This window comes from Haliaeetus albicilla, chromosome 2 (genome assembly GCF_947461875.1).
Source record: "Haliaeetus albicilla chromosome 2, bHalAlb1.1, whole genome shotgun sequence".
In the NCBI taxonomy this organism is placed as follows: domain Eukaryota; kingdom Metazoa; phylum Chordata; class Aves; order Accipitriformes; family Accipitridae; genus Haliaeetus; species Haliaeetus albicilla.
In genome coordinates, this window is record NC_091484.1 from 39,170,702 (window position 1) to 39,182,744 (window position 12,043).

Sequence of the window (12,043 nt, forward strand, 5' to 3'; positions counted from 1 at the left end):
ATACCCAGCATCTTGGCTCTGATTGTGTTCACAGAGTCACCCAAGAATGACTGAAAGCAAGGCAAAGGGAACAAAATTATGTAAATGAATAAGTATAACTGTATTGTAGACTGATCTTCAAGTTTTCCTATGCCTCACAAACTGTTGGTCCTTCTGGATTTTTTCATTGTTTTTCTCAGAATATTTTCTTCTTGGCCAATCATTTAGATAAAACTAGTTCTTAATGCTAATTTGCTTCCGTGGTATGCCACTAGTTTTTATCACCACTTAGGTATTTGTTTTCTCTTAATATTAGTTCCTTATATAAAACATAATTATTTTTTTAAAGTAGGAAATAGTGTTTATTCATTTTATTTTGTTTCTCCCTCTGTCTTTTTCATGTAACATATATTTCCTCCCAAAAAGAGAAGTCCTGTGGGTAAACCTACAGTAGGACTTTTAAAGCAAACCACTGGCACAGGACTTGTTTAGAGATACAAAATTTGTCTAAATGAACCAGGAACTAGTGGGCTGAGGGTTCTTTTATTCCAAGAAAACATGTTGCCTCTCCATGGATGTTTCTGCACCTGGAAGACTTGGATTCCTCTTGGAATATGAGGAGAATGAATGAATCTGTAAACTCTTCCATCTTTGTCCTAGCCTTAAATTATCAATCTTTGTGCAGCTGTGAAAACTTTTCATAGTGCAAAAGTTCATGTAATATTTTACATATACTTACAGCCTTCTACAGGAAGGCTGGAGATTTAACCTCAGAAGCACCCAACTACAGCCAAGTCCACACAAAACACAGCTGGAATCAGGAAATGTGAGCATTTGTGTTTCCTATTTGTGGGTTTTGAATTTCTACCTATGGCTAGGACCTGATCTAAAGGACACAGGAAAAATTTCTATTAAAATAACTATTGAAATATAAATTAAAAATCCAAAATTAGGTATTTGAAATTTGTGTAACTGTACATTTGAGTAAAAGAATCAGAAAGCTGAATCAACATTTTTCTGAAGACAAACTTGAAATTTTGAAAATTTCTAATAAATATAGTATTAAAAACAGTAATTCCAATAAAAGTATTAAGTCTGTGATTAAGAGCAGGGTGAAAATATCTCCATGGACTCTCTTGTGGTTTTGTACATACAAGTTGTATTAACTTGTTTGTAATTTCAAAAATAATATTCAAATAGTACTGAATTAATAGGAATTTAAATATGCACTCTTCCTGTTTTCTGTAAAATTTCTTGTAGTATTTTTTTGTCTCACTTATTGCTATTCTTCCCTGATGCTTTGATTCAGTCAAAAAAAATCTGAAGCTAAGAATTCAATGAGATTGCTATTATGAATGTAAACAGACAGAAATGGTTTCCTTGGCAACAGAAACTAGGTGAAAACACTCAGATGAGCTACGCTAAACCCACCCACTCAACTTTCTTTAGCTATCAGTTCACAAGCTGGATGCAGAGGGAATTAAGTGCTTTATGATCAGTCACTGTAAAATTTCTAAATGAAGTGAGGCCCTGGGCAGGTAAGTGTATGTGTACACCCTTGACTCCCATTAGTTGTTGTGAACTGCGACATACTGAGATTCAAAAAGGTGTTGGCTACATATCCACCACTGTCATTCCTTTTCAGATGACACCAGAAAAGACTGAACTCTCCAACACTATTCAGGAAATTACTGTCTTTAAAGCAGTTATTTTAAATTCAACAGCATCCGTTGTTTTTAAGTAAACATTATTTGTGTATAACCTGAACATTGAATTACATTTACTTATTAAACTCATTATTAAGTAAATCACAACCATATTGAGCTTATTTTCTTTGTCGTTTCATGGATAGATTGTACGTCAGCTTCCACTCTTAGGATTGCCATTCTTGACATATTATTCAAAAGGTGTTAATTAACACAATGAATAAAAGATGTGTGGGTGTGTCTACTGCTAGTGGAGGGAAGCTGGGATACATTTCTACAAAATGATAATGGCATATATCATTTGCTCAAGTTCTCAGTTCCAAATATGTCAGTTCCAAATTCAAAACTGGAAGCATATATGTTATATCTACTAAGCTGAGTTAATATATAGTTTATTTTATCACATGCACAGCACATAGCAGTGTGTATAGATTAACCTTCTTCTGTCTCATTCTAAAATTAATCTGAGATTAATCACTTGGTTAATCTGAATGAAAAAACCCAAACGAGTTTAACATTCTCTTGAAACCCTAACTACAATAAGATTTACCATGGGGAAAATAAATGATGCTGCCAATTAATACAGTAAAGATAAGATTAAATGTTAAAGTTAATTTCCTTGATTATACCAGTTTTCAAAAGAGCATATTTCTCCTCCCCATCAAAGGAGCTCCCCCAAACCCAACCATTATTACTATGGCAGTCGGTATGGAAAAACTTCCAGAGACCAGAACTTGATAACCTTGTCAAAAGGAGTTTAAAACTGATCTACCTTAACAATAAAAAGGATAAAATAGATGGTAAAGTAAATATAGTCTGTTTATTGAATTTAAACATGCAACTTTTGTTGTGCTCCATGAAGTACTGGTGTCCTTAAAAGAAAAATGCCAGGGATGGGAAGAGATTGATTACTTGAGCTATCTTCCCTTCAGTATATATATTTTGACGCTGTGTATGTCTACTTGGAACGCAGTGTGAAGTGTGTTATATCTAGGCAGTTTTTTGTATCTTGCTTAGATAATTTCAGGTAACACCACACTCAGTGGCAGCCTACAGTGCAAACAAATGCATGGTCATGAAGATACTGTGTTATGGGACAAGCGATATTAAGTAAGAAATTTTGACCTTCTGCATCTGATGAAGATAAAATAGCTTTTCCTTTCCATAATGAAAATATTTGATTTTACTATAGGATGGATGGTTTTACCATAAGAATGGGGTCAATGCCAATCTCTCACAATGTGATACAGACTCTTGCCAGGTGAAGTCTCTCACCATTATATAAATGGCTCTGGAAGGAGCCCAGGCACAGGGAGTGGGATGGAGCAGCTTTGTTAATGCAAAGGAGCTAGTGAGCTCAGAAAGCACCCATTCGCTCTGATCCTTGAGTCTCAGAGTACATTCATGTTTATTGAATAAATGCTTTATGAAGGAGAAGAGAGAACAGAAAGTTTTTCTTTCCATGGAAAGAAAAAATTAAATAACTGGGAATTAATGTGCTGGGACGTTTATTTTATTGTGCCATAATAATGAAGAAATACTTCCTTTTCTACAGAAAGGTCCTTTTTGGTACTTGCTCTGTTATTGTGTATTTGGCTCTAGAGAAAGGGGCAAATTGATCAGTCATAGTTTAGGGGTCAAAAGCCTTCTCTCAGAGCATATCTGAAAGAAGTCATGTTACACGTGTCCTTGGTGTTTTATACCACAGTTACATCTGAGTGCATAATGTAATTAGATCTCTGGCACTGTATTACAGAGTGGTGTTGATGATAAAGTGCACAAAAAATTGAAATGACACAATTCAGAAGATAAAGGTAAGCTTAGCAGAAGGAAGAAATGACAACAGGAAACATTTATCTGCACTATAATTGACTGCAGATTGAGTTTGTATGTATCAGGCAGAAATCAGGATACTCTTCTTGTTCAATGTGAAACATGTCATCGTGTTGACATCACCTTTAAAAATTACTTCATATGTCTTCACTTAATCTCATATTCTGCAAAGGCTTGCACAGGTACTTAGCTTGTTTGTCTTTTGTACTGTGAGTCTGTGAAGCTCTGCTGAAGTCCATGGAGTTCCTCTGTTTTCTAGAAAGTAAGCATAGGACTTGTGAGTAGTCCTGAATTTCCTGCGTATACTCACTGGGCAAACAAAACAGTAGGCCTTGTAAGAAATTATTTTTGAAAATTTAAAGTAGCTTCAAATAAAAACTTACCTACTAAATAGAGTAAATACATCTCAGTGCAAAAGACTGTACAATCCTCTTCTCGTTTTTTCAGGTGTGGCTCACAGTAAAAGCCCTGTCCTAGGCAGAACTAACTGTTGGGCATCTCAAGGCTGTTAGACTTTCTCTCTACAAACTTCTCCAGTTTACTTACTGGAGAAGTTCTGTAGAGATCAGCTCAGGTTATGTAAATAGCACATACCTGGTAGTATACAGATGTCTCAGCTGCATACTGCAGCCTTCCCTGAGCAGTGCTGTCATCACTGACTGGCCAGGCTTTGGAGTCATTAGAAAAAAATATGATGCTTGTTCCAAAAATAAAAAGGTCTTTTGATTTTTATCACTTTCTTCTGTGCTTAGAACATCTGTGAAATTATATTTGAAGGACTTATTGACAGCCCAGCTTTAGGAAAATACTCTGTACTCAGAGATTAAGACAATGTGTAGCATAGGCATCTCATAAACAATTTCCCTCACTTCACCAGGCACAGAAGCCCTCTTGGCTTATGCAGTTGTGTATTATTGCTTTCCATGTGTGTCCAGCTCACTGACAGTATTAGTTTGAACCAAGAAACTCATTTTTTGTTTTTAGAGCTTTTACTCTGGAGGATCCTGACATGGGTTGCAGATGTATTAGCCAAAATGGCTACTGTTGTACTGGGAATAACAGCAGAGGCGATGGTATCATCCAGTAGCTGGTAAAAACAAAGACATGAATGATCTACTGAAATCTCAGATGGGCAAAAAGGACTTTTCAGCACTCTCAGCCCTTGTTTGGGGCTTTCTAATGGTGCAGACAAACTGCAGCCTTGCTACTAATTGTCCAGATGAGAGCATGGAGCAGAGCACTGTCCACAATGGACATCTTTCAAAATGCATTGTGAAATGAGAAAGACATAATGCAGGATAGTTGGATTGTTTTTTTGTGATGAAGAATCCGTGGAACATAGTCACTACACTTCTTTTAAAAAGTTCTTTTCTTTGAGCTGGCTTTTATTATGAAAGTGTTGCCTAGAAGGAATGACTGAGGCAGGAAAACAATCTAAGACTGGTAACATGATGTGGAGCAGGAGGGATATGAAAAGGGTAGAAGATGCAGTGCTGCTAAGTTGAAAACTTTCTGAGAATAGGAGGAGACCCTTTTTTGTCTCAATGCACAAAATTAAGCACGATGTTTTTGTTGGACCAATGCCTAAAGAACATAAGTGAGAAAACATATGATTCACACAGGTACATTAGTCAGGCAGACAAACTTATTTTGAAGACTTCCATATAGATATGATGACTGTAATTGTAAGACAATACTGTCTGGATTGTTTAAAATAATTCATCTTTCTCATCGTATTTTACACATTGCAATTTGCTTGGTAATATGATGTCCTTATGGTAATTGTGGTACAATATTGCACTTAAGCAAAGAAAATACAGCTGAGTTTTGACACTATGGCTGTTCTTTCTAACTGCTTACACCTGCATATAGAATTTTTTATTCTTTTATGGTATGTGTATGTCTGTGTGTTTATAACATATATACACACACAATAAATGTTTATATAGACAAATAATTTTTTTATATTCTAACAATTTGGGAAGGTTACAATATGTAAGGATTAGAAAGGTTCCTAATTATTTGACAGATAAATGAAACCAGAGGACATTATTTGTTGTGCAAAAGAGATGCTTAAACTGACTTGTACTGCTCAAATAGGCAGGACTTCATTACAAATAAGCTTGAAAAGTGATTTGCTATTCAGACATCTTGCCATTTCCTTGAAGTAATTCCCATAGACCAAAGTTTGTCTACATGTAATTTCCATGATCAGAGTCCTCAAAATTTAGTCAAGGATCCTAGAGTTTTCAACTTCAGATACGAAGTAATAATCTACCTTTTACTTTCTTGTTAGACATCTTTTCCATGAATGGATATAGTTTCTTAAAATTCAATGTAATGTTGCACCAGCAATATTTGACATATTTCGCATGCTTCATCACTGACTGGGTCACTTGTTAGCTGACAGTGGCCTGTCATCACAGTGCTAGGGTTAATTCTGTGTAATCAAACATGGAAACTATGATGTGAGGAGCAAACTTGGAAACCATGATGAAAGAAGAAAGTAAGCTCTTTTTTAATGTATTCTTCTAATGTGTTCTTTTATAATCCTAAAAAGAAACAGAATTTAATATTAGAGGGTTTTTAGGATAGCTGATTGACCATGATCATGAAGTTTTTTGTAGTAATAGGGAATTTTTCCTTTAGGATTGTCCTGAATCTCTTTCATTTGAGAGAACACCTGATTTTGGATCAAACAGTTGTTTCTCAAAGGGGACTGGAGTCCATCAAGATGAGCAGTTATAAATGTCAGTACCCTTTTACAAAACGTGGAAAGGGAAATCCTCCCTCGATTCCCATTGGCTTCTGTAGATGCAGGGTTTCACCTTAACCTCTGCTTGTAATTTGTCTGAGCACAACTTCTAGAACAACTTGGTAAGGTAATATATAAACATGTATATATTATCTTCTTGGTTTTTGCAACTGTTGAACTCTGAAGTGTTCCAGAAGGAGACCCCTTCTCACCTTTCTGAAGGGGTACAGTCTCTTCACTCAAGCATCATGGTTGGCACCAAAAAGTAGAACTAACTTGTCTTTAACTCTTTTGCTCTCTCTCAATATTTCTTAATTCTGCATGAAAGTTGGGAATAATTACATTTTATGATCTATCTTATTTTTGCACTTAACCTACAAGTAAATACCATTTAAGTGTAACCAGTTTTGTAGGCTACAAGTAAATGCCATTTAAGCAGTAAGGGTTATTTTAGTTCTCTTATGGCTGCAAGAAATGATTCAGTGAGGTACCATGTTTAAAGTTTCTGTGCTGGAAAAGATATTTATATCTTTTTCCATTTCCTACATCTTATTTTTGCAAGGAAAGATAATGACAGACTTTTTTTTTTTAAGGGTTCCAGTTCAGTTGTAAAGGTTCAACATAAGCTAATTTGGTGCTGGTTAAATGCTTTGGAGCAATCTGTCTGCTCTCACATAGAAATACCATTAATGTGCCAGCTACAGTTATATTGAAACAAGCTCTGATGGCTTCATGTCCCCACAGAGGATGGAGATTTAAACTTGGAAATAAAAAAGGCATAAAGATCTTCTTTAAGTAGAGGCTGGGTAAACTGGCAGCGCTCTGTGGGAAGTGAGTAATGGACAACTCTGTGTAGCAGCCATCATACTTGTAAATTTGAGCAATGTGTTTCTACTTTGGAGCAATTTCATTCATATATTTCAGAACACTGAAAAGGTCACCAATTTCTACATAGGCCCTCATTGTATATTCCTTATGCATCCAACACTCTGCTTGAGTTGAGGTTTGTGGAACTGTAGCTGTGAGAATTTGGATGGAAGAGAACTATGAATGCAGGAGACATAAACCTGGGGTGCTCCACCAACAATTCTGTGAAGAAAGTTGAGCTATGTATCAAACTAGTATCAACATTCATAATTCAGTATTAAGGACCATGTTCTGACTACAGTTCTGATACATATGATGAATGACACTATTAGTTAGGGAGAACAAGTGCAGTCAGAATCTGGTGCTGACTGATAATTAAATTTTACTAGAAACTGTAAAAATATTTGACATGATAGCAACATGAGGATGTACTGTAAAAATGTAATTTTTAATGCATCATCGTAACTTGACACTGGTCTTTCAGTTTAACAATAATTAACATCTCTTGACTGTTTGTATTTGGCTTACAGTATGTCTCAATGTTATGTGTTGGGAATTGTAAAAGGTGCATGATTGTGCTGTTTCTGTTCAAGGTGTTTCTAATTAATAACTTCACTGTCCAGTGTTCTTTCAATAAGGGTACCTAATACAATATTTACATTATTTTAGGTACAGAGAAACTGGCTTTTCAACCAAACTGAATGATGCATCTCAATATACAACAAAAGCATATGCATGTGTGTATATCTATGCATGTATACACATACATATATATATGCGTTTATTGGTTTAGACAAGGTCTCTCACTTCTTTCCTACTCACCTTGAGCTTCTCACATCTCAGGCATCTGGAAGGAATCACGACTTTTCATGAAAGCTGAAAGTCATGTATCTCAAGATTAATTAATATATGTTCTTATTGTGATATTCACTAGAACTTCCTCTCTCCATTTACTTGTAGCTTATAAAAATTCATCTCCCCAAAATTCAGCATATTAAATAACATTAAATAAAGATCTAATGACTAAGAGACGCCAGATAATGCAGGATTCTTCTACCTGCATGAGTGGCTTAGTGAGTCAAATGACTGTGTCTTTTTATCCCTTTGATCTTTTGAGTTTGTAGCCACTAAATTACGTAGGTGTTTTTTTAATTCTTCTGATTCCACAATGGAAAGCCTTTACCTTTCTTTTATGTTCTAAGTATCTGCTGTTGTTTCATGCCAGAAACAAAATACTGACCTTTGTGGGTCCTTGGGCTGACCCAGCATAGTTGCTTTTTATTTGTTCAATTCTGTAGTAGCTAAATTTTGGCTATTTTTCTAGACCCTTAATAATTTCTCTTTCAAGTAAGAAAGGAGCTGCTCTCAGTAAAATCTGAAATTCAGCAATAAAAATATAAGGAGTTTTTCAGGTTGTTAACTTATTAACTGGAAGACTATCTTTTCTAGGAGTTCAAATAATTAGAGAAGAAATAAACTCTGAATATTCATACTAATTCCAGTGGGGTTTGTATAATGTTTTATCTTGCACTTCAAATATTATTCTTAAAATATATTTGCAACATAAATTAAATGAAGAAAAGTTGGTACTTACTCTTAGAATAATAAAGATACTTCCAGTGTACTACATAAGTCTTAATAGTAATGCATATACAAATCTATTTTAGCTTAATGATATCAAGTAGCCAAAATATATTTGGGACTGTGGCAACATTTGTGTGAGCTATCTCCTTTGAAAGGATGCTCCTGACTTTGAATTTCAAACACTACCTTTTGTAGCAGGTAGACAAAAGTAATCCTTTTTTTTTTTTTTTTTTTTTTTTTAAGAAAGTCAGCTAATTGCATGTCTGCCTCACATTCAGTTAAATCTTTGGTGATGGGCTTTGAAGAGGTTGTTTTATGTTTTGCTTTCTTTTGTTTGGGCTTTCGTTTTGGTTTGGGGTTTTTTTGGTTTATTTTTTACTGTCAGTCTTTGCTGAGAAGTTCCTGATACCACTGTTAATACTAAACTGTTCTTTGAAGGAAGCTTTGACAAAATCTCTAGTTTGAAATAGAAACTGGAAAAGTGCAAAGCTACTGGGAGGAGAGTGCCTTCCTCCCTGTTGCCTGAGAATTATTTTTTTTTTTTAACGCAAAAGCAAAAAAAGTCTTGATAGAAAAACTAATGGTAGCATAGTAGACTAAAACAATCTTATTTGGTCTGAAAGTAATATACTGTTATACAGTAATATACTGTATTTATCAAATTGGGGTTGCTTGAGTATTTTTTCCATTGTTTTCCAAGCATCATTCTAAATGTAATTTTCTGTGTGGTCACTACTTGGATAATGTGAATGGTACCCATTATTGAAAGGTAGTCTGTATTTGTACTAATACAGAGAATGCCAGTTTAGAAATGAGCCTGATTGCATGGTTCATTTTGTTCTCCTTTGTAGAGCCAGGCTGCGGCCCACTACAAAGGCACTAAACATGCCAAGAAGCTCAAAGCACTGGAAGCCATGAAAAATAAGCAGAAATCTGTTACTACCAAGGACAGCGCAAAGACTACCTTCACTTCCATCACTACCAATACCATCAATACCAGCTCTGACAAAACAGGTTAAGCGACAATCTTTGTTGGTTTTGTTTGTTTTTTTGGTTTGGTTTTTTTTTTTCCTTGTTTAATTCCATGTCTGTTTGGTTATGTGCTTGCCACATTGATTCATGCTCGATCCATCTTTCTGTGTGATACTGGTTTCTTTTAGTCTGTTCAATAGGCTGGTGAGAGTATGATAGTCATGTCACCGAATTCTCTTAGTGAAAAGAGGCTTGTCATTCTTTTAGGACAGAATGCAATACTCATGACTTGATTAATTTTTATAGTGGCTAAACTATTACATATCGACTGATCTAAAGATCCTAGTCTATTTGCAGTACCTCTCTGTAAATAATTACATACGGCACATTTCTTTTAACCACCAACAGTGTAGCAAATCGCGCTACTTGTGTCTAGAAGCCTCTTACAAAAGCTTTGTTAGTAAAAACCTAATTTTCATAAATTTCAAACATTGCATTATTTTTTTTAAAATGGCTATTGCATGGTTTTGAGCTGGAAAATAGCTGTATAACCTCTATTCCACACAATCAGGTAAGTGCTATTGATGCCAATTATTCTGCTTAAATGAGCCTTCAGACTGAAATAATATCCTTTAAATTATTGTGTTGGTAAAAGGTACTCCTTTGCAAATAAACTCTATGTGAGTATCTGGTAAAGTCAACAGGATTTGATTAAGCTTGCATTTCAAATACGTGGCTATTGTACTGGAAGTTTCGAAGGAAGGTTGAAAGTTCACTGAAGGGTACTCTAGTATCTCACAAGGCATGACTGCTCTTGTGTATGAAGGGATATAGTTTGCATATTTAGTCATAATCAGTCCCCCTTCCCCAAACAAGCCAAAAAGAGCCACAGCAAAAAAGCCAAGGCTGTGAAACAACAGAGACCTTTCTACTCATGCTGAAAACTACTCATTTGGAACACTTCCAATGCAGTAAGTTTACAATTGTAAATGGATGTGCGCTAACCAGTTATAGTATAACAAAAAAGTACCTTGCAGACATGTTTAGTACTTTCCTTAAGATACATCCTTGCTATATTTGTTATAGAGAGATACCTCTATGTCTCTCCCTCTATATATCTTTGTTATAGCCCTTTATTATAGACAGCATATGTTTTTATGGAGATTTATATTCTAATTATAATGTGATTGCTTTAAAAAACAATCCTTACATTATTTTCATGTTTGTTACCCGTGCCCCCCCTCAAAAAAAAAAAAGAAAGAAAGAAAATATTCTGAGTACTTTTGTTTCTATGATGAAAGAAATGAAGCATGGGAGAACAGGAAGAATGTCAAAAGTTATTTATGAAAATATATGTGTTTCTAAACATACAAATAACATTTAAAAGTTTTTCCTGCTGTTACCTGTTGGCATGTTCAGAACAGAAAGGGGGATATTGTATGGAAAGAGTGACTTATTGTTTACAAAATATGATCTAGTGATTGAAAAAAAAAAACCTGAAGAAAAAAGAGATCTTTTTAAGCTTTAAAATGTATTATTCAAAAGTTTTTATTTTATGCTGTGTAAGTTTGAAGGATTTTCCAAGGTGCCTTAAATCCAGTCTGAGTCTTTCCATCAGGCTTTGAATTAGATCCCTGACGAGCTATATGAACTGTCTTGTATCGAAGGTCAGTAGTACAAATCAGTTTTTATATTGGCATAAGAAGACACCAGAAATCCAGTTGCACACAAAAGCATGGAGTTTCCTCAGCTTTACACATGGTTTGTGACTTCCTGGATTAATTTCACAGAATGTGTATATACATATATGTATGTATATTTATACATGTATGTATTCTATGTTAGAAATACTGACCTTAATGGCATTTTGAAAGACACATATTGATGTTAATTGACAAACAGCCCAAAATCTGACAACTTCACAAAAGACTGAGAGCCATATTCAACTGCTGGCAAAAGCCCTATTCAACCAGTGGCATTCAAAGAAAGGCGGCCAGTTCTATCCAAATGCAAATACAGTTATTACAGGTCAGCATTGATGTGACTGGCAGTAGAATAGCATCCTTGGTGTAAATCATCCTTTGCAGAATCAAGCATGTATGCATAGTGGGAGAAAAAAAAGGCAAAAAAGGAGAAAATTTTGGGTAGCCAAAAAGATGAAATTTTCTGTTAAACATGACAAGTTAAAAATTTCATAAATCAGATTTTCTTTCCTTTCCAGTTGTTCTGTGTCTTATATTTGCTTCATAGAACTTTTATGGGCAAAATGATTTCTGAAAGCCAGAATAACATCAGAATATACTACACTAAATGTGTAAGTTTGCACATTTTAAATGATGGCTGTAAA

General features: G+C 34.9%; 1 protein-coding gene across 5 annotated transcripts in view; it reads left to right on the plus strand.

Annotated features, from left to right (window-relative positions):
• ZNF385D (zinc finger protein 385D) overlaps positions 1–12,043 on the plus strand; it is a 456,126-nt gene that overhangs the window by 370,177 nt on the left and 73,906 nt on the right. For all 5 annotated transcript variants that reach the window (XM_069771833.1, XM_069771838.1, XM_069771853.1 and 2 more), the window contains one exon: positions 9,576–9,738. In XM_069771833.1, the coding sequence (XP_069627934.1) occupies positions 9,576–9,738 (163 nt within the window). The remainder of the gene's footprint in view (positions 1–9,575; positions 9,739–12,043) is intronic.